The 23,516-nt window shown below is 37.6% G+C and overlaps 1 protein-coding gene across 15 annotated transcripts in view; it reads left to right on the top strand.

Annotated features, from left to right (window-relative positions):
• Positions 1–1,099: 1,099 nt before the first annotated feature.
• LOC149263220 (histone-lysine N-methyltransferase TRX1-like) overlaps positions 1,100–23,516 on the top strand; it is a 372,050-nt gene continuing 349,633 nt past the window's right edge. For all 15 annotated transcript variants that reach the window (XR_016259237.1, XR_016259234.1, XR_016259240.1 and 12 more), the window contains exons 1-4: positions 1,100–2,323; positions 5,434–5,485; positions 5,679–5,753; positions 6,096–6,324. Coding sequence is in view for 3 of the 15 variants with exons in the window: in XM_089425947.1 (XP_089282073.1) it covers positions 1,125–2,323; positions 5,434–5,485; positions 5,679–5,753; positions 6,096–6,324 (1,555 nt within the window). In the remaining 12 variants the exon portion in view is untranslated. The remainder of the gene's footprint in view (positions 2,324–5,433; positions 5,486–5,678; positions 5,754–6,095; positions 6,325–23,516) is intronic.

The following is a 23,516-nucleotide window of genomic DNA, read 5'->3' as shown; positions in this document are numbered from 1 at the left end:
CATCATGAGTTGTTGGTCCATGTTTCGAACCATCGAATGTGGTTCATTTTCATGACAAAAGTGAAAAATCAGTTAGTCATCTAATGTAGTTTATCCTCATGACAAAGATGAAAAATTAGTTAGTCAGAATGTTTAAATAACAAAGATGCATCTGGTTGAGAATTAGCCGTTAAAAAATAACTGTTAATTAAGTTTATTAACTCAGTGTCGCATTTTAAAAAATACATTTTATTAATAATAATGCAAATATATCTTGACGTCATTAACTCTTTTAATAAATATTCTTTTGAGAGAAGAGAAACAAGCTCCACCACTATATTTCATAAATTGTCTTGAAAATTCATTAAATATATTTTTTAATATTTCAAAAAATATTAAATAAAATATTATTTAAATGTATTAATAATAATAAGAATATATAAAATATTATTTAGATGTATTAATATAATACAATGCATGTTGATCTCATTGATTCATAGGATTGCATCTTAATAAATGTTTTCTACTCTTAATAATGATATTTCATAATGTTACATTTTAATAAATATTTTTCTTCGATAATAATGAAAATGTATATTAATATAATTAATTTTTAAATTATATTTTAATAAATATTTTTCGTTTAAACAAAATAAAAGACCAAGTTTGATCCAATTTAATCATATCATGAATTAATAATTGAATTAATGTGGAAATTCATTTAAGTAGAAAATTAAAACCAAAATTAATCTCAATCTCCAAATTCATTTAAGTAGAAAACTAAAACCATAATGCCTAAACAATGATATTTTTTTTAAATAAATCACCATAATGCCTAAACTATGATATTTTTTTAAAATAAATCACCAATTCATTTGGGTAGAATAGTAAAACGAAAAAGAGAACAACGAAACCAATTTTAAATAAATGAATAACCAAATTGAAAGAAATTGAAGTATAAACACAATGTGTGAACACCGCAACAAATTTTAAATAAATCCACAAATTGTGTAGGAGGTGAAGGAGAATTAATGCAAGTGATGTAGGGATTTTATTTTTCATATTTTAAGTGATGTTTTGAAAAAGGGGTTTTAGCCACCCTAAACGCGGAAAATTCTATATATATTTCTACATACACAACAACAATGAATGAGGAGAAGGAGAGACTCATAGATTTGGAGGGAAGCAGAAGAGTAGAGGAGGAGAAGGCAAAGGCCATCTACGAGGAGCAGGCAAAGGCCATCGAAGACAACCTCGACATGCCAATGAAGCGAGAATTTTGCGAAGAGAATGGGATTATCAATAGTCATACTCTCAAAAATTCCAAGGATCCTGCTCCAAAAGTTTCCTCTCTCCATGATGAGAATGGCCAAACAGAACAATACCAACATGTAAATGTGAGTGCGAGTGGCACACCCATGAAGTATGTGCCAATACAGAAGCTTTACAGCACTACGACGACTTCTGACAACTCCAATGTCAATGGCAATGGGAGAAGTACTGATGCCAAGGTGGGTTTCAGTGTTAAAAAGGGCAAACCCAAGAAGCTGGAAGTGGAAGGCGATGATCCCAATCTCAATCGCAATCCCAATCCCAACAGTAAGAAGCGCTCTTCCTCTTCCCTTGATGATAGAAAGCCATTGTTGGTTTATACCAGAAGAAGAAGAAAAAGAAACGATGACAATGCCCACATGGACATGGACAATGGCATTGATAATAATGCTGTTTCCTATCATGAGAGACTGTTAAACCGTGCTAGATTGAGAGAAACCGGGTTGGGGGTCCAGGAGGGTCTCCTACTGAAGAATAACACCATTTTTGCGGCAGACACGAATGCGGAAGTGCTGGGTAGAATTGATGTTCAGGGGGGTGAGGATGGAGTAGAGGGGGATTTGAAGGGGAGTGTCCATCATGATAATTCAATGGATGTAGATAAGGGAGTGCTGCCGAGCAGCCCAGGGAGTGATTTCCCGAATACTGCAATTCGATCCGAGAGAGGTGAGGAGAATGAGAATGCAGAATTGAAGGAAAGCCATCCGGACAAGAGTGCGAATAGGTCGATTTTACCTGTGGGCGGCGATGAGGATAGCGAGCTGAGGAAGAAGAAGTTGCAGAAAAAGAGAAAATTTGAAGGAATTGATTTGGATATTGACGATAGCAAGGTAGGTGCTGGTACGCAATTGAGAGAAAGCAAGGCACGAACGCAACGGGCTGCCCAGATTGCCTTAAATTTGAATTCGGGAACTGTGAAGCAAGCAGAGCGATTGCCTGCTCCCATTGTGAAATCGGATGCCCCGGTGAATAATGACCAAGATGCTGCTCCAAGCAAGAAAAAATGGAGAGAGTAAGTGTCTTGTTTTTCTTGCTTTTAATTAGAAATGAAGTCTTTTAATTATTAATAGACAAAATATTTGAGATCCTCTGTCTGCAGCTGTCCTTATAAGTTCAAAGATATTACTGTACTTCATCATTACCAAGTAAGCCAAAATTTTGCAGCCTACAATACTAACTATGATTTGCTATCCCTAACAAAAACCAAAAATATTCTTGGGTGGCTTATCTGGTATACCTTCTACTCAGTCAGAAGTGAGAGGAGCAGCAATTCTTGATCGTTGGATTGACCGTTGCCCTTACTTCACTCGCTCACCCATTTCTACCGAAAATACTTGGGCCTCGAGTTGTCCAGAATTACTTTGAGAGTGTTGCAAACCACTGCTAACTGGTTTTCTATTTCTGTGAGACAATCTGTCATTGCAGGCTTGCTCATCTTTGATTCTTCTATCTCCTTCTCAGTTTAGTGGATCTTGTTCTTGAGAGTGTCCGCCAAGCCTCTCAATTCATCAGTCACCCTTTACAAAGCTCACCAAGATATCCATTATGATTCACTGCATGTTGAGAGAGGCCTTATAGATGTTCCTCCTGGCATGGTTTCAACTTAGTCTGCTGGGCTAAAGGAGAGTGCTGCTCTTGAATTTTTGGACCTTGCTTCTTGTGCCTGAACTCTGATCCCTTCTTCCACCCTCCCACCTTTTGCCTTACTGGGTCAGACATCTCTATATGTTTACGTCAACCTGTTGTTTCTTCCTCCCGCAGACATTCTTAGGTTTCTCTTTCTGTCCCCCCTTAACCCTCATAGATATGAAATCCATTGATAGCATAACTCACCCTCTTTTGTCCCTGCCTTGACTGTAGACAGGTTTCATCCTAGCAGAGGTCTCCGATTCATGCAATTTGAAATTGAAATTGAAATTTGTATTAATGTCCACCAAAGGCCAAAAAAGACCTAAGGAACTAGTGACAACCAACAATTGTAGCCAAACAAAAGATAGGAGGGCAAAAGAAAAGCCCCCTTAAAATGAAATGAACAATGAGTACAAGAGCAACATGAAATGAGATAAACATAGATGCACAAGAGTGTTGTCCCGAGAAGGAAAACCTTAGAAAGTGAAGAAGGGGCAGTAAAAGAAGCGTTGGCTGAACTAAGGTGCCACTACCCCTAGAGGAGGTAGACAGTCCTTCTCATCATCCAACATAATGGTATGGACATCAACATCACGTGTCTGTCGAATAATTTCCTCTAAAAGATGCCTGGACTAATAGGGCTGTGGTGAAGAACCCTGGCTGACAACAAACTGCTCTTGATTACTGGTTGAAGTGGAGGTGGAAGAAGAAGTAGAACCACTTCTCACATACAGGGTTGAAGAACTCCTACTATATGGGGAGAAACTGGTAATGCTTCTCTGAGTAGGCGTTCTGCAGTGGTGATGCTTCTGAGCAGCTTTGTTTCTCATAGGTGCCCTCAACGTGGCACAGTCTGGAGCCTTGGTGGTGCAGGCCAGGGAGCAATGCTGGATGGTTCTTGCATTGTCCAACCAAGTGTCATGAAGAATTTCAATCCCCCATTGTCTTGGATCTGATGAAAAGAGGAGGTGCTGTGGGTAGCTGCTCTAGAATTGCTCTGAAATAGGCACAATCTGAGAGAAAATGTATCTCTAATTTGCAAGGCAAGGCATTGCTGATTGAAGTGTTTGAATAATGTTGATAAAATTATGCCCAAGTCCCTGTAGATGCAATAAAACCTCCCTCTTATCTCATTTAGACAGGAGATTTAAACATAAAGTGCTCCTTAGTCTCTACCTCAGGCAAAGAGCAAAGTCTGCAAATCCTTTCTACCAGGGGAAGATGGTTATCTGTCTCTCAACCCTCAACTGAAGCGAGCACATCTGAAGCTGCCGAGAGGAAAGGGAAGCCCAACAGATGGAACTGGAGATAGTATGGCCAAACAAAGGAGAGAACTGTGCCTTCTGTTGTTCAGTTCTTTTCCCATATTTCTGACAGATAAGTGATTAAAGATGTATAAAGGAGAGAACTACACCTGTTTATATTCACTTGTTCCATATTCCCAATTCATTCCTGCTTGAGCAAGACATTTATTCTCTCTCATGATTACCCTGTTAATCGTGACTGTGATACTGCATTAGTGCCACCATAGTACCATACCCAAGCCTTCTTGCTGCTGTCTGTTATAAATTATGATCTGGTTTCAGTTGATGGGACTCCCATCTCATGATTTGCTAAAACTGACGTTGCATTCATTGTCCAGTCCTTTTCTATAAGATCCATCAAAATTGACAGGCTATCCACTTTGTCCTCCATGCCAGCTTTACCTCTACTGCCCACATCTCCCATTGGGCATCAATGCCCAAGATAGTAGGTGGCATTTTCCAACCAGTGTCTGGATATGAATTTGCATGAAGTCCTCGTGACCAATTCATGTTGTGGGTAGCCTGCATCTAGGCATGCAACCGGATCAGTAGTCACTTGGAAAGTCCAGTTTAAAGTTTAAACACTGTGATTCATAACTTGGAATGTAAACACATTGTCTCATCTATATCAAACTGCAATCGAGATAGCTATTCTTTGTGTTTACATGGACTATGTCATTTGATTCCAATGAACTGTAGGATCCTCTGGTATTTGCCTTCCGCAAGTTTTAGACAACAGAGCTGTTGGGCACAAAGAATACTTGTCTCGCGCGATTTAAATTCTGGAAATTCTGGTCTGTTTCTGATGTCTTTGCTGCTCTGACTACTGCTTAGGGCCCATTTATGACAATTGAAAAAGATATGAATTTGTTATTTTAGTAGTATTGAATGTGTTTTGTCAAAAAGAGACAAACTGACTGATTACTTCTTGTTACAGAAGAGCCATCTGTGTTTATGTCAGGGGCTGATCTTCAATATTGTATTTCTGTTGATAAATAGGGATGTAAAATATACCGGGGGTGGGTGGGCGGGTCCATATGGCATGGGTATGGTACACAAAATAGCATAAGGGGATCATTGAGCAAATTGACTTGATCTAATGCTTATTGAATCACTCCTGAGATTTTATTCAAGATGCTAATATATCAAGATCAACATTTTCCTTTTTTAATGCTGTGCATGTTTACAGAGTTAACCTTGGCAAAGCTGATCCAGAGGCATTACTTAACCACAAGTGCAAGGTAACAAATTTCTTATTTTTATATCTCTATGGTAAACTTGTTACATATTTGATTTGTTTGTTATGTTTTGGCCACTGGATTTGAAGTTTTAGTTCCTTCTGTTTATCCTAAAATCTGTTGAACTTTTATCATTTGAGAAGGGTACATCTTTCTAGTAAATATGACCTATTTACTGACACTTTTAAAGTGACAGGTTTATTGGCCTTTGGACGATGTTTGGTACCTGGGAACAATTGATGGGTACATTGCAGAAAATAATCAACATCATGTATGCAGATTCCTGAATAGCATGATTAACTGTAAATTTGTTTGTCATGTTTATGCTTCAGTATATGTGGGTATCTTATCAGTCAGACATCAGTGTTCGAAACTTGATTGTGATGGTTTAGAGATGCTGTTCTGCAGATGCTTATACTAGGGGTTTTGTAATTGTTGCCTCTATGTGAAGAATGTTGCTTTTTACAGTTAAAGAATCAGTCGCTAATGTTATGCATGCTTTTGTTTTTCCCAGGAAATGGTGTTGTGTATTGAAATGCTAGTCACAGAGTCTTATTCATCATTTTTGTGGCATTGGATATTTGACAAATTGGGATAAAATTGCTATGTACAGGTTAAATATTGTGATCAAGAAGAGGAATATCTCTGTCTCAGGGAAGAAAGACTGAAGCTTTTTATTTCACGAGGGGAAATGCAAGAATTGAAGTTGAAGGACAGTGAAGAAGAAATGATCAGTGAAATGAAAAAAACAGATTATGATGAGATGGCGGCCTTAGCTGCAACATTGTATGATTATCAAGGAGAACCTGGACATGGGGATCTGATATGGGCAAAAATTACTGGTGAGTACATTTTGATGTGATGGTTATATTGAATGCAGCACACTCAACGATAACCTATTAGCATTATAACGTCATCACATCAGTGTTTTGTTAGTAGGGATGAAGAGGTGCAAACCTTGGTTTTAAAATTCCCAGAAACTTTGCTTTCTAGATAGATGCCTGAATTTTGAGATGTTGACCAAATGTAATTCAATTTTAAGCTAACAATGCGCACTTCTTGCAAACTCTTTGTTGAAATATTTTGTACTGTCACAGCCAGAAGCTTCCATTCTTGCATTCAACAATATTAGTTTGTTGCATACGAGCAAACATGGTGAAAAAATCTTTTTCTTCCATGCCCTAGAAGCTTTTGCAAAAATACATGACAAATATGTGCCAGTCTAAATGTCCTGTGGTTCTTGTTGAACACCAGAGTAATTAAATATAAGTTGGGCCTTCTAAATGCAATGATGCGATAGGGATGCTTTACTCATCATTCTATGTGGAATAATTGCAAAACGGCCTTTCTTTTACTTAGCTTTTTTTAAATTGTATGAGCCCCCTCTTTCTTTAATGTTGACTTAGCTTGTGAATGCATTTAATGATCCTAAGATGTCATGATGTTTAGGAAATATAAGAGGGGTTATATTACCTTGATTACTAGGATTGTAGTATAATGCCTGCACTATGCAATATTTTTGTGCATTGATTCTATTTTCTTGTTTATGGTGATTATTGATATGCATGATTTCTGATTAAGGGAAACCGTACTGATTTGGGGAAACCATATAGTTCTGTAATTCTTTAATTTTTTGTTCAAGAAAACCAAAATGTTCTGCAAGTCTTCCATTGTTCCTTTTGTCTCTTTGATGCACTTATTTAATGATTCTATGCCATGGTTCAATAGTTTAATCATGGTGTTGACTTTTAGATTGAGAAATTGTTAGGCTACTGTCCATCTCCTTTGATGTCTCGTTCAACCTTTCTTCCATTTTGACTAAATTTAAGTGTTGCCTGTTTATCATTATGCCTCAAGAATGCTAAAGCCCCAAATGTATATTTCCACTTTCTATATTAAATATTTGAAATAGCTCAATTGTTTGGAATCTTGTTGTCAATTGATAGAAGTCTTTGGTTCAAATGTTTTGTATCTGGCTCTTTTAATTTGTTTTATTAACCTTAGGTCTTTTCAAATGATTTAAATAAGTCGTCTAATGCAATGCGGGATGAGGGTAGTGTTGGGATCCCTATTTTGTGAATGCACTCCCCTCATTGATAGACTTTATTTGTAAAAAGTTAGGGTGTTTGACTTCCTTTTGAAGAGTTTTAAACCACACCTTTTGAAGTGTTTTAAACTATACCTTGCTGAACATGATCCATTTTACTTCCCCCCATGATGAAGATAGTGGAGGAGTAGCAGTCCTCATTTCTCCCTAGCTATCTACTATTGTTATGGATAGGGGAATGTATCCCACATAGAGATCAGTTTGCGTTAAGTTGAATCTAGGTGGTCACATGTTGGGCTTAGCAAACATTCATGCTCCCAGTGATGCAAAAGAAAGGGATAATTCATGGAGATAAGGAAGGCATGCTTCATGTTAGATTCCCTCAAAGAGAGAATGAAACTTGGTTTGTCTTCAATTCTAGGCTTGGGTTGGATGATGGCAACAAATTTAGAAGGATTGAATCAATTGAGCATTGTTTTACTTGGTCAACTTTGCATAGGGATAATGAGATGGTCCCGAAAAGACTTGACAAGGCATGGTTTTTCAATGGAACACCTTTTTTTTTTATATTGTGGGTGAGATATTCAAGTACTATAGTAGGCCACACAATAAGACGACCAACCTATTTATTCTCCATTTTGTGGGTAGCTTCTAGTATACCCATGGTTTTCTATATTATGTAGGTTTGAACATGACAAATTGACGCTGCTTTAACCACATCATAAGGGTATGGCATCTTATTCCAAGGCGAGGAGAAGATGGCTGGATTGAATTGTGGGAAGATGTCATCTCTCTAACAAACTCATTTCTAAGGGTTTATGGAAGTTGACTCACCTCAATATGATGGAAGGGCATAATTTACAAGACTGTCAAAGATGAGATTGAAGAGGATAGCCATTAACTTCAAACCAAACCCTTTAATGAAGAAATTCAAGCCAACAAAACCAATCTTTGACAACATATAATAGTAGATCACTCGTGAAGTGCTATGGCAACTTAGTTGTGAGTTAGACCACATTGATTCTAGATTAATGAATGAGCAATTGAAGATTTATTCAAAGCTTTGGCTTCAAATGAAGTTGTGGAGAATTATTTAATGGTCAAGACCCCTAGTGGGAGACCTACACAATAGGAGGATATCGAAAAATAGTTTGATTCCCACTACAAAATGATTTTTAGTCACTCTTTTTTTCCAAGGCAACTTAGTTGTGAGCTAGACCACATTGATTCTAGGTTAATGAATGGGCAATGGAATATTTCTTTAGAGATTTGGCTTCAAATGAAGCTATGGATAATTATTTTATGGTCAAGACCCCTATTGGGAGACCTACACAATAGGAGGATATTGAAAAATAGTTTGTTTCCCACTACAAAATGATCTCTAGTCACTCATGTTTACTAAAAAGTGTAGGGTGGCCATGAAAACCATTTTGGATGTGCCCCCTTACAAACTCTTAGAAGCCTAGACAAGGATTTGCAAGCAATCATTAGTTTTGGATGAGTTGGCAATTGCCTTGTTAGATATGGCAAAGGACAAGTTGTTTGGATTAGATGACTTTTCATGTGGATCATACAAGTTGACTTTGAATTTTGTTTCTTGCACTTGCTTCGAGTGTGCAAGGCAAAAGATATAAGATTATCATTGGGGACTAGTATCAAGAAAAGAATTCGCTTCACCCTCAAGCCAAGGGATCTTGAGCTTGTCACCAGTTGTGAATACAAAAAAAATGGTCAAAGCCTCGACCATGATACTAAAGCATATATTATTTAATATTATTTGTCCATAACAAATTGGCTTCATTAGGGATGACTTCTCCCAGTTAACATCATTGAAGTCTATGAAGGCATGGAGTGTGCCAAGTGCTTAAGGCTCAATTCTATTAAAATTGAAATTAAGAAAGTCCATGACATGGTTAAATGGTTCCTCATGTTGTTCACGTGTAAAGATTTGGGCTTTGAGCCCTACTTTTTGGGTGTAGTTTAAACTGCATTTGTGGATGCATTAAGATGCCTCCCCATTAATAAATGGAAATTAGAAGAAGTAGGTTTCTTTTAGTGAATTTATCAAGGACGCCCCTTTCCATCTGCCCTTTATGTGATGGTTGGTGAAGCTTTAGGATATTTGATTGTCCACAAAGTGGGTCAAAGCCTCATTAAGGGGATTCCTTTCCCTAAGGCAAACGTTGGGCAACGTGGTGATAGGCACTTTGTACATGATTCCTTCATTACTATCCTTGAGGAGAAATAACTGTTGGATAATACCATGTAGTGCCTTTAGAATTTTTTACATTGTTATTTCAAATATAATTGGCCAAAATCTAGTGCTACAGGTAGTCCTCATGATAAACCTAATTGGCTACTTGACCAAGGATGGTTTTAACTTCCACCAAAAGTAAATTTTAGGTTCTTGTGCATCCCCTTTCCCTTTAAGGTCTTGTCTAAGCAATTGTGGGAAATGGTTATTTAGAGGGTGGAAAAAACTTGAAAAATGGTCAACTAGGTCCTTAACTTTTGCTAGATCTACACCAAGACTTTGGTTGCAACTCATGTTTATGTCTCCTCTTGTTGTTTTTTGTCGATTAATGACTGCTAGAGATTGGAAAATCCCCGTTGGAGCATTTTGTTGGGAAAATATTGAAAGTGTAAGGGCTTTCATAGAGTTATATGGGTTCTCTGTTTCACTCCTAAGAATTCAGGTAGAATGGGGATCATCATAACTCATACTTGATCTTGCGCCTTGTGTGTCAATGAGTTACCGAGCCTCAAAAGAAAGCGAAAAGTGGGAGATGCTCTTGTGTCAATGTATTGGTTGGAAGCTTCATTGGGGAAGGAGTCATGGTTGGGCCTCATCTTACACACTTTTGTTGACATGCTTATCATGGTGAACTAAAGAGGCTTTTATTGCTTAAAGCATTTGGAAGGCATGGAGGACTATCAAGCACTCCTTCAGTTGGAAGGAGCAATTCTTGAGTTGGAAGGGCCAAGGTTTTAGATTTGGCATGTCTTTTAGTGAGTACTCTTTGGTAACCTATTTTTTCTTGAGAAATACAATCTCTCACTTGTGTATTAGGATTTCGAAGTGAGGATGTTGTTAGTGGTTGGTACCTTGCCAGGGCCCTGTGGATTTCCTCTGTCTCGCCCCATTTTTGTAATGGAGGATGGTAGTGACTACTAGTTAAAATGCCCACCGATAACCCCAAGGAATTCAATGAGATTTGATCTCAAAGCCTCTGTGAACTTTCACACAAGAGCATGTACTAATTGAGATAAACCTTGAGGATCTATTTTGATGGCCACCTATTGTCTTGCATGGAGGCAAGACACTAGCTGATTCACCATGTTTTTAAGCCTTGAGACTTTCTAGAAGAGGAATTAGAACTATTCATGAGATCTTCACCAATGGGACTAGAGATTGGTCTCTTAGTTCGAGTTGAAAGGAATGTTTCATAATTACAAACTTGTTAGTTTTTTTGGATGATATGAAAGAAGTTTCTCTAGTCTCTCTCTTGTTGAAGTTGGTGTTTCAATTTCCCATTAATTGGTGGCAGTACTAGAATTGGAAGAAGGCCAAGTTCTTCAAAAAAAAAGCTGATTATAGTGTATAGGTATTTGTCTCACAAACTTGTTATGGATGCCCATCTTAATAAACTTTGGAGGCTCAATTCTAAGTAGTCCTACTTGGTTATTTAGGCTTCACTGTTTGTGGAAACCTTTGTTGAAGTTGGAAAAGGCCTTCTTTACTTGGCCCCTTATCTTGGGTGGGCTTGTTATAGGCCATAAATTGGTTCATTTTGGAACCCTTCAATCCTTGTGCTCTTTCTACATGTAATGTGGAACTTGGTAGTATTAAGCATCTATCTAGGTTGTTGCTCTGTGAAATTGGTATGGAAGTTGAGCTCAAAATTCATGGAAATTTGCCCTATTAGGTAAACAATTACCATGGGCTATTAAGTTTCTTGTTGCTTGTTAACTAGTTATAATTGAAGTTTTACTTTTAATTTGGAGAAAATGGATTACACTTTTGTTTTATTAGGTCAAACCGTCAAAGCGAATAATAATTTTATCAAGCCATCAATTCATTGATTTGTGCCAATTTTTCATTGCAGATTGTAGTGTATGTCCAAAATGTGGAACTAGATGTGACAAACCTATGTCAACTCCTGAAGAATTTGGTAGGGGTGCCATGTACCATGAGTAATGCACTCTTTGCCAAGTCTCCAGTCCCTTTTGCTCGATCCAAATAGTCTCGATGGAATGAGGTTAGGTAAAGGCACATTGTTTGATGAGCCACGAGGGAGAGGAGAGTGTCACCACGAGGGAGCGGAGAGTATCACATTGTCACCACAATTGGCCACGTGACTCTCTTTTATGCCCTTCCAATGTTATATTCCTAAATCTTGTAGTGAAAATTTCAAAGAATGAACAACAATTTGAAAATGAGGTTACAGTGTTGTACCTGGTGTGGAGCAAATGAATGATGGCTAGGGGCACTCAAAGATTGCTAATAACAATCCTTCTTCCAGCATGGGATCGTGGCAGCTTAAGTGAATTTTCGCAATATTGCCTTTTGTTCCTTTTTTTTCCTTAGTGGCAAATTTTTTGGGACATTATGCTTTTATGTTGTATGGCTAGGCCGCCTTTTGGAGACATTTTGTGGAATTGTTGCATGGGAAAGCGACAGTGTAATTGTAAGTTTTAATTGATGATTTAGAGTGATTTTGACAACATTAATGGATTTTAAAGCTTGCTTTATTCTAGCATGTGGTGGCCACCCAGATGCCCATCTTAGTGGCAATTTTTTTTAGGGACATTTAGTTTTTATCTTGTATGGCCAAGTGGTATTTTGGGATGTTATCCCTCATATTGTATGAGATGTAAACTTGTGATTCTCATTGTGTGATGGGATTTTAGGATGACATATAGTGCTATTGATGGACTTGGGGTATACATCTTCTCTTCTAACTTGGAGATGATGCTACTTTTTTGTTTGGATGGTGGGGAACTATCATGGTTTCTCTATTGGTTTTCTCGTCGTGGTGGCATATCGTTGATGGATGGACTAGCATTTTAGTGGATAGTTAGTGGTGATGCTTGCTTCTTCATATGATTCATATTGATTTCATGGTGTTGTGCTTGATATGTTGCTGATCATGTGTTATTCCTAGCATATATGTATGAGGGTTCTAGCTCCCCCAAGGGGTTGGATAATGATGTTGTGAAGTTGAGATAGGATCACGTTAGTGATGGTATTGACGTCTTCATTTAGGTTGGTGTCATGGTAATCTATAGTACTTGACATTTGCCCCTTTCTTTTACATTGTTTCATACTCTATGTCGGGTTATTTGATATGTTTTAACATGGTTTGGGGCCTATTATTGGAGCAACTTAGCTTATATGGCTTGGTTTGACACTTAGGTTTATGATCCTATGTGGAGTTCCCCCTTTCATTGGCACATATGTGGAGGCATATATGGACTTATAGTATTCTTATTGCTTGGATGATGAGGTTGTCTCTTCCTATGATCACTTGGATAACTTGGCATATGGATTGATGGTGATACATGGCTTGTTTTGATTCTGTTCTGCATATATCTAGCCCATTGCACATTATTCCATGATGAATTGATCCCTCTCTTTATGGAGCTAACCCTTGGCACACTTGGGAAGTTTGAGTTGTTTGTTGCAACCTTATTGTTGAGTGCTCCACCTTATGAGGCCACCTTGCACACTTTCTTCCGCATCATGGTTGAGACATTCCACATGGAGAGTTTTCCTTGTTTGTGCCTTGAATGAAGGGAAAAGTCCACCTTTTAGAGCCTTTATTGTCGTCATGTTCATTATTATGGAGGAGGTTTTGCACCTTGGGTAGTCACTTGTCCACTTTTGGAGGATTTGGCTTGGTCATTGGGCTTATAGGTTACATTATTCATGCATGAGGTGAAGCACTTCACTTGTTGAAGCCACATTGCACTCTTTTTCATGTTTCATTGATGGATGCTTTTGTTGGAGGTCTATCACTTGCTATATTTAGGGTTTTGACTTGATTCAAACTATCATTGAGGAGGATATCTACATTTTGGAGCTTCTATTACACACTTATTAATTGTTTATTAATGGGATATCTCACTCATGATGCTACATTATTCCATGGTTTGAGGAGGACGTCTCACAATTGAGAGCTACATGTCCACCTTTTGAGGAGCTACACATGTTCTTAGATATTGATTGCACATTATCCGAGGTTTTAGTTGGTGATGCATTTTTCCTTGGAGGATATCATAGAGATTGTTGGAACTCCTATCAAAATCAATTAAACACTTTGAGAAGGTTGTTACATTCTTATGCTATTTTTGGAGATTGTTGCATAACCAACTCCATTATTTTATTATTATTGACTTGTCTCATGGACTTGGTTACATGAGAACACAATTGTATTGCTTTCCTTGGATATTTCATTAACTCTTCTTTGAAAAGAAAAGGGATCTCAACAAATCAGTGCCACTTTTAGTAGTGAAGTTGTTGGAGGGGTTATTTTGTTGTATTTCTTGGAGGGATTATTAGATCTATGAAAACAAATCATATTTGTAAAAGGATATGGAGCTAAGAGCCTATAAAAGGCGAGTTCTCTCCATCATTTATCATTGTTGGATTTGTGATGATTTCTCTCCCCATGTGTTTATTTTGAATATCAAATGGAAAGCTTTTGGAGATTATTGGCTTATTTCTTTTATATATGAAGCTAATATTTGTCATCTCTAATTGTTGTTCATGTTTGTTAGGAAGCACATGTTAAAAACATGCTTGAGAGGCCATGGGGAAGGGTATATCTACCATGTTGGAAGGGATTTATGTGAGGAATTTTCCCTCTTATTTTTCCCTTTGTTGTTCTATTAATGAATGTATTAGGTTGCTTCTAACAAATTGTTATTGCTAGTCTAATGCTTCATTTTAAGGCACACCATCATGGCATAGCTCGAGTGTGGCACCTTTAGGGCCCCTATGTATTTTTTCATTATTTAACAATACATTAAGGCTTATCGTGGCATAGCTCCATTTTTCTTAATCATTTGCAAATGGCTCTTTTAGTGGAGCCCCTTGATTCTACTTGCCTTGTATTGGATGGGCACTAGTCCCTTTTCTTCCATCACTCTATTGTTTTTACTATGATACAAAAATTATGTTTTGCTAAGCTGTCTCTTCACATCACCTTGAGCCTTCTTGTCATAGCCTTAGCAATCCTACTTAGTGATACCCCCTTGTGTTGGAGAAGAGCTGACCTAAAGTGTGAGAGAGGGAGTTATTGAGTTGACAGTGTGTAGTTCCTTTAAGTTGCCCTTGGGTTTTCACTTTGTGCTTGGGACTTTTACACACCAAAGTGAGAGTTTGGGAGGTAATCAGATACATTTAATAGAATTGTTGTATGGGCGAGTCGGTCATGTACTTCTAAGTTTTAATAGATGATCTAGGGTGATTTTGAGTCTTGACAACTTCTATGGATTTTAAAGTTGAGATGATCTAGGGTGATTTTGAGTCTTGACAACTTCTATGGATTTTAAAGTTTGATTTTTTCTGTCTTGTGGGTGCCACCCATATGCACATTTTTTTAAAAGTTCTCTATATGTACATCTTTTGAAAGTACTAATAATGAAAGGAAACATTATTCTCAGAATATATGTTGAAGAGAAGCCATGATGTGAACAGACGAAAGAAATAGAACAAATGTGCACAATAATGCATGAAAGGATAGGAAAATGAAGGGACATTGAAGGTTGAATAATCAACGATAGATGGGGAGAAAAGTTAGAAGCTAGTGAAATCAGTGCTTTGTTACCAATTGGTATTGTTGCTACAAAATCTTGCACCTTGGCATAAAGCCTTCACTAAGCAACATATTTGCAGCATAGGGCAGGGGTGTCACCACTGTCACCTTCATAACTAATCCCTCTTCAATTTAGTGGTGACAACTAGTCACCACAAGGGAGGCTTCTTGATAGGATTTGAGGATTAAATACCCCTAGGACACCTAAAAGTAAATACCCCTTGAGATTCCTACAAAGCAAATCCACCCTGACAAAACTGGGTCAATGGAGGTTGAGTGTAAAGCAAGAAAAAGGGTTCATAGGGCCTACGGTTCAATCTTAAGGCTATTAAAGTTGAAGGAGACTTAAATAAGTCCTTGGAACACACCTTGAGCTCACTCAACACTTGGCTATTGTAGCCAGGGCACAAAGTTGCAGTTTTGAACAACAAACTAGGGCTTATAATAGCAACAAACCTAACCATTCAATTCACACAAACTATATGGCTTGAAAGATTAGACAATATACGACTTAGGGAAAAAGATTCAACAACTTGTGATGGTTCGGATTGCTAATAAAAGCTCATAAACATTTGACGTCAACCCTAAATAAATGCAGAAATAAGCATGTAAAACCAATAATTTCACCATTAAATGCACACATAAAATCACTTATACATTATAGTGATAAGACATTCATCAATGAACAATATTTCAACAAAGTATCTCATAAAAGTTGAAAATTATCCCCGATGCAATAACGATATTGTGAAGTGATGAATTTTTTTCTTTTTGTTGACTAATCCATGGGGGATTTGAAATGGTGACCTATCACAAGGAGTGCCTTATCAATACACCCATTTATTGTCAATCCAAAGTCCCATGGGAAATAAAGTGATGAAATTAATATAAAAATAGGGTTTAAAATTAAAATCTACTATTTAGGGCTTTTTAAACCAATTGTTACACACAAAAGCCTATCCACTAGGAGGGACAATTGCCTTCTATAACTAGGGCAATGGAGTCTAGGATACATGCCAAACCTAGGGCAATCTAAAAGGGGAAAACCTAAATCCAACATAACCCAGATTAACCAACTTGCTTGAGGGTGTAATTAAGGTTCTCAATTGTCCATATTAGCAAGGGAAGAGAATTAATTGACTCTCTCGCTCAAACCTTTAGAAATTGAGGACAAAATCAACATAGACATGCAAAAGTTTGCCAAATTAACCTACTTGACAGAAATTAGCAACAATTCCCATGAATTTATCCAAACAATGCAAATAAACCAACTTACAAAGCATGCAAAATCCAAGATCCACCATTTAATCCAAGAGAAAAGCTCAACTAATTCAAAGAGAGAAGCCTTATGCCTAGTAGCTCTACTAGGCCTCCATTGTGCAAAACTTCTCCGAGCACAGTTATAAGGGAGAAATGTGATGTGTTTTGTTATCCAATGTGAGGAACTTGATCTCCTATTTATACAAGAGCTAGGTAGGATGATTCCTTTACAAAAGGTGGCTAAGAGGCCCTAAAACAGAAGTAATCCACATAATATGTGATAAGGTCACATGCTGACCCAAAAGTGTAACCATATCAACTCAAGAACATATCATAAAGAGCTAAATTGTGTTAGTTTTTGTAGCATTGGAGGTGTTCTAGTCTTAAAACTTTGTGGAGACGCTAAAACACAGGAGTTATCCATAACCAATAAATCGTTTCAAGAAATTCCACCTAGAAGTGTCTCAATTAGATTATTAGCCTATTTTTAAGTATTTCCCAAGTCTAAACTTAGGAAAAGGGGTTAATTAATCAGGATTAATTGAGAAATGTTTGAATCATCCAGAAACTCACACAAATCGATCTAGAGATGATCTCATCCATCGATTATGTTTTAATCTTGGTTGTTAGAGTCCCAACTAGAGATTATAAGAGGAGGTCGATGGATAGATGGAGAACACACACTTGAGATTGATTTCCTTGGGTAGTTTGATTTTCCATAGATCAGTAGTTGTTGCCGGAAGAGTTTGAGCTAGAAGAAGGGAAGCAAAGATGGAGAGGGAAAGAGATAGTGAGTCCGGGGGAGTTTTCTAGTCCCGGAGAGTCAGAAAGGGGAGGCCGAGATTTTCTCCAGGAAGCAGCACAAAGATTATGCAATTGCTTCAGAAGAGCTATTCGATCCAGTTGAAGAGGTAGACGTTTTTAGTTCCAGAGGCTAAGAAAATTTTCCAGAGGGTCGGAGAAGCATTTTCCTAGTCAGCAGTAGGCAAGATGACTAGATTGGCAGTTGATTAAAGCAACACGTGTGGCAGGCAGTGCCAATGTGATGCAAAGCTTGCGCAGGTCAAGTTGGATGACTAGCTTTTCAGAGGTCAGACGGTGTCGAGATTGCTCGGAGAGGGTGAAATCCCTCAGATAATTTTTGCCAGTATTCCTCTTGGATAAATTTGCCAGTTTGGCGATATTTATTGTATTCAGAATTTCTCATTGTTGCTTAACAATAAAAACCCTTAATTGCTGCACCGGTTTTCCCAAGTTGGGTTTTTTTGGGGACTTTGGTCCAAAAAGAATTGTGTCAAACTTATTGTATGTGCCAGTGTTTTCTTAATTTCTAGTTTATCTTTCACAAAATTTAATTTGGTGAAAATTGCAGTTGTGAATTATTCGTTGTTTGTATGGGAAATGAACTGTTAATTAATTTACAGTTAGAAGAATAATTTACAGTTGCTGCAATAGTTGAAAATTGCACAAATTGGTTGGCACTTGTGAATTGTGAGTTGGAAAAGAGTGATGTCATGCTCCATATGTGCGTCTCTCTCATCCAAAAGTTTCAAATTTGCCTCAAAAGGTGGAAATTCATCAAATACCAATTTCATGGTCAAAGGGATGTGTTCCATCATCATCAAGCCACTTCTCAATACGAAGTGGCTTCCTATCCTCCATGATGTCAAGCATGTGGGTGCATATGTTGTACATGTGTTCTCCAATAAGGCAACATGAAAGCTCCAAAAGAGTTCTCGTCAATTTGGAAAGTCAACAAGCCCCTCCAAAGGGTTCCTACTGAGTGATCATCATCAAAACATCATCCACAAGCCAACACCTATCAAGAATGGTGCGAATCTAGCTTGGGGGTGTCCTGTAGGGACCCAAAGAACATCATTAATGGAGGCAACATCCTAGCTCAAATCGTTAGCATCTAAGGCTTTGGAGGAGGAGGATGACCTGCCTCACGCTACTGAATCATATGATGCCCTGCTGTCTTGCTCAAAAGGTAAATTGACCTAGTTGGAGATGTCTCAAGTGGAGGCACAAGTTGGTTGGATGACCTATCTGAAGGGCTAATGAAGCAATATTTGATCCCTCAAGAGATGGCCAGTGAAACTTGGAGCAATCACGTAACATAAGTCATAGAATCAAGTTATATCGACATCAAAGATACATCACACTATAAGAGCATCAATGTCGACCCAAATTAATGAAACAAGGCATAAAAGTACTTCACACTAACCTCATCATCAAATATCTTTTAATGGAAGACTTGTAAACAAGCTACCCCACTTAAGTATGGGAGGATTATCAACGAGCCCTTTCAAGTGCTTCCATCCTCAAGGGGAGGAAGAATTCGTAGGTCAACCAATCAATCAGAAGGTGCTAGTGAAATAAGATGAAATTGGATGGAGTAATACTTCAACGAAGATGCTCCTTTGTGGTGTAACGCCCATGTAATCAATGTCCTTGAGTAATATTGATGTTAAGAGGGAGCACTGTAGGGGGGCTTAAGTTGCCTCTTTTGTTCGCCTATTTTTATTGCCCCTCGAGTATGCCTTTTTATATAATGTTTTTTTTTTAATGCATAGACAACTTGAATTACAAGCTTCAATGAGATGCATTAAAAAACCCCCTTAGGATGTTGCATTTCATTGCTCATCACGGTTGGGAAATCAAAAGTTCATTTTATTTAGATAGGTTATGATATGCTAGGAATTGGGTGATGGCTAATGAGGGGGGTAGAGCTTAGGCTAGGCTTTTTTCCACACACTTAAGTTTTTTCCCAACCATATTTTGCCTTGTAACATTTTTTTTGGTTTCGCTTTATTTGGTTCTTAATATTTTTCTTTCATTTCGCTACATCAATCTCTTGGGGCCAAGTTCCAGGCCCATACTCAAAGACATGTCGCATAGGGTCTATGAATGTGAGAAGTAAGTAATCAACCTGAAGAAAGGAGATGACCAAGGGAAACAAATGGAAAGTGGAAGATATGGACAAGACATGGACATGCATCATCAATCAAGGTCTCCAAATTGTGCTCCTCAATAACAGTGAAAAGTGAAAGGCCTCAAGGGAGGTCACACAGGACTAGGGTGGAGGATAACCACCAAGGTGAAGTAGGGGAATACCTAAGTTATTGGATCTGACACCTTGGGGTCAAAGATCTGCGGATCCACAATTAAGATCCAATCCGGACCCGGATCCACCTTGATCCGTCCAGGAAACGACGACGTGTTGGATCCCTGCAGGTTGGAAACAGATCCCTTAGGTTGGAAATGGATCCCGTGTTTTGGAAATGGATCCCATTTAAAGTACACTTGGATTTGAATGTTAATTGCACTGCGGTTATTGTTTTTAGTTTTTTTTCTTAATTCGATTTTGTGGTCCCTCTTTGTCTTCTTCCACGAGTTTGTCAGCCAACAACAGATATCAAGAGACAACGATGAGATATTAAGATAGCAAGAGACAACGACAACGGAACTGAGATGCATTCGCTAGGCAACGACTCACTCATGTTTGGAACTTTGGAATTGTCAACTTTTGTTAGTGTTTAGAAGTAGTTATAACTTATAATACAGCTGCCAGAGTGTAATACATATTTCAATTTTCGCTGTTTGGGAGACTGCGTTTGTTGAAACTCTGTGTTCTAACTTCTGAGAAACCATTCTGGATTTGTTTGCTTAGTCACTAACATAATAATAAAAACCAGATTGCACGAGGTGGCATTTGTTGAATTCACTGAACACAAGCATGCACTTGTGACTCTGTGTTTTGAATGACAGTCTCAGTCCTTTTGCCTCTTCTCTCTAAACTATGTAACAAAAATGAATTATTTCATGTCATATCATGTCCAGTACTCTAATAAAAGGGGATATCTAATGAACAAAGGGGCAACGATACCAAAGACCATAAAAATTGATCTGTAATCATTCTCTATTTTTAAAGAGTTTTTAATGGTAGTTTCAGATAACTTGTTTCAGTCTTCAGTTTTATAATATATCTAATGGTTTCATTTTTAAATGTTGTGATTTATAAATGGATTTGATTTTTGAACTCTAAAAGTGTTTTTTTATAATTTAAAAAATATTATTATATTTTTGTACTTAACGTATCTTTGCCATAGCCGGATCCTGGATTTTAAAAAATCTAGCGAATCTGGATCCGGATCCGTATCTGTATCTGAATCCTGGTAACTTAGGGGAATATGAATACAGTTTAGAGTAGTCCATTATCTGAATCAGCCCTTGATCGATACCAAAATGCCTGAAATCATTAAAATAAGGACCCATGATACAAAAATGGTTAGCATACCTCATATTTGGAGACCCTCCTTCATCCAGGGAACTGGCTAGACTATGATAACTGCTGACTGGAGAGTAGCTGAGAGGCAAAAGAAGATGGATGCATGTGGATCAATGTGGAGCTGCTGGCTGTTGGCTGGATCAAATAATGGAAAAGTTTTCCCTGGGGGTTACCCACAGCCTACAGGTAGGTGGGTAACAGGTATCACTGACAAGAGTCTGAGAAGAACTATTCACTATTGCGTGAAGAATGATTTCATACATGGTGATTATGATGTCTTAAGAATAAATCCTTCAAATATATACACATTGTATAGGAAGCTTCATTACCCCTTAACAGTCAAATGAACAATTTATAAATTATGATAACTAATTATGTTGGTTACATATCAAGCCTGCCTCATCCAAGTGTCTTTTTTCTTATTTTACAACAGGAAACTGTATATTTTGAAGTGAGAAGGCTTATGCCGGTGCATCATTTAGAAATTTTTTGAAGGCTTATCACTTTTTTTTTTTAATTCATTAATTTCTGTTTTATTTTTTCCCTTTTTTCCTGGACCAGGCTACTGCTGATTAATAACCTTTAAAATCCTCGACTAGTAGCTAGGGTGATTTGCCTCGGGGAAATTAAAATTTCAAGGGTGAAGGACCTCACATCCTTGTTATTTTTAATGATACCTTCAGGTTCGCTTTTGTTCTTCTCAGTAACAAATGGAGTGACGTTAAAAATGCTATCTGGTTTTCATATTTCTTCCTCTTTCATAAGTGTAATTTTAGGAAACCATTCACATTAAATTTTAACATAAACTCAGATCACGTTTTTGGTGGTAGCTTCCAACAACATATCTGAATTACTTTCTTTAAAAAGGTTCTCATTCTAGTCTTGTATATTGTAATACCCCAATTTTGGCTCCATAGTAAATAAAGTAGCCATGGATAAAAGGTAAAAGGTATGTAGAGCTTTGGGAGTTCGTTTGTAAAAGCTCCATTAATTGAATTTATTTAATAAAGAGATTTTATGATGCATAATTGTAATAAAGGGCAAAAGTGTGTAAGCTGTTAATAAAATAAATAGTAAAACAATTACCTAGAAAGGAAAAGAGCGAGGGACGGAGGCATCTGTGACAATTGGCAATTCAACCTCCTTATAAATAGATCATTGAAAAGGGAGAAGAGTTCACTTCCATTTCATTGTTTATCCATTTGGTGTTTCAAAGCTCCCATGCTTAGCATGCTTGGAGAGAAGTTTTGGTACTTTCAAACATGGTTTTGCAGGTTGTTGATAATACCACTTTTGTGGAGGATAAATGGTGAGGATTAGAAGCAAGTGGATCTGTTGGCTCTGTTGGCACTAGTCTTGTTAAGTTCTGTACCCACAAACAAAATTAGCAGATATAATCAGATTTTTCAGTGTTGTTCCAGTAATGTACTTGCTTGGAATAGCCTGTGAGTTAAGTATATCGAATTCAGTTTGAGGTTGCCTGATTCTCAAGCAAAGTCAAGCTTATCCTTTACATTATTCAGAACAGCTTTTGACCTAGTTACATGTCACTGCCCAAAATCAGTCAGTTTTAGTTATTATTGTGTTCTTAAGCTAGAAAGCAAGGTTTAAGAAACAGAAAGCAGACTTCAAGATTAATCTGAGTATAGTGAGTTGTTTCACTTCAGTGTGTCCACTAAACAGTATTTTTCCTTTGGTTCTACAATCATATGAACACTTGCCATAACAGATTCTCTCCAAGCCCTGGCTACTGCATTTTGATGGGGAATCCACATACATTTGATCAGTCAGTATGTTGATGGAGTTTTCTTGAGTTGGGTGCGGCTATTTGGTACAGATTTAATGTTTTTCACAGGGATCAAAATCATACGAGTCTGCTCTTTAAGGTGACACTTTACATGCAAGACCCAGCATGAATTTATGAGAGAAGAGTGCTGATTTCTAGGAAGTTTTTTGAGGTTGCTTTGTGTTAATTTAGCAGCAGGAAGACACTTCTTTTAGAGGGCATTTGGGGGCTGCTTTGATGCCAAAATCAATAGCAAGAGGGTATTTCATTCTGTTCTAAAAATATCCCTGTTCTGTGCTGCTTTTGGACTAGATATTGACAATGTTATGGAGGTATATTCTCAGCATGAGGACGTTTTTCTGCAGTTCATATTTATTATATGTTGGGCACTTTCCTTAGTGTTTCTGTGGTGTATTTCTAGTAATGGAGGTGCTGGTTTGGGCAAGCTTTTGTGCTTTTCAGGGATTATGTTGTGGCATTATCTTATTCCAAATTTAGCATGAGAAAGCACTTCTATTAAGCATATTTTTAGCTTGTACACTGCTTGTTTTGGGAGCACTGTTTGAATGAGAAGGGGTGCCTTTATATTCCAATTTTGGTATATTTTATCTGTCATCAATTAAATGCAATCATCAGGTGGTAACCCCACACGAGGTTAATTTGGTGCCTTTTCGGGACAAAACACATATGTTTGGTTGGCTGGCCGTTGCTTCACCTGCAAGCAAACTGTGGATAGAATGCTGCTACCATTGATGGATTGGGGTACTGGTTCTCAGAATATTTGCTTTTGAATGTAAGGTGTCCGTTATGCAAAAATCAAGACTTGTTTG

Source organism: Pinus tabuliformis, chromosome 6, assembly GCF_031772625.1.
Source record: "Pinus tabuliformis cultivar Carrire ecotype Pingquan chromosome 6, CPIR1, whole genome shotgun sequence".
NCBI lineage: Eukaryota > Viridiplantae > Streptophyta > Pinopsida > Pinales > Pinaceae > Pinus > Pinus tabuliformis.
The sequence above is the reverse complement of the archived record's forward strand: the minus strand, read 5'-3'. Positions and strand labels throughout refer to the sequence as shown.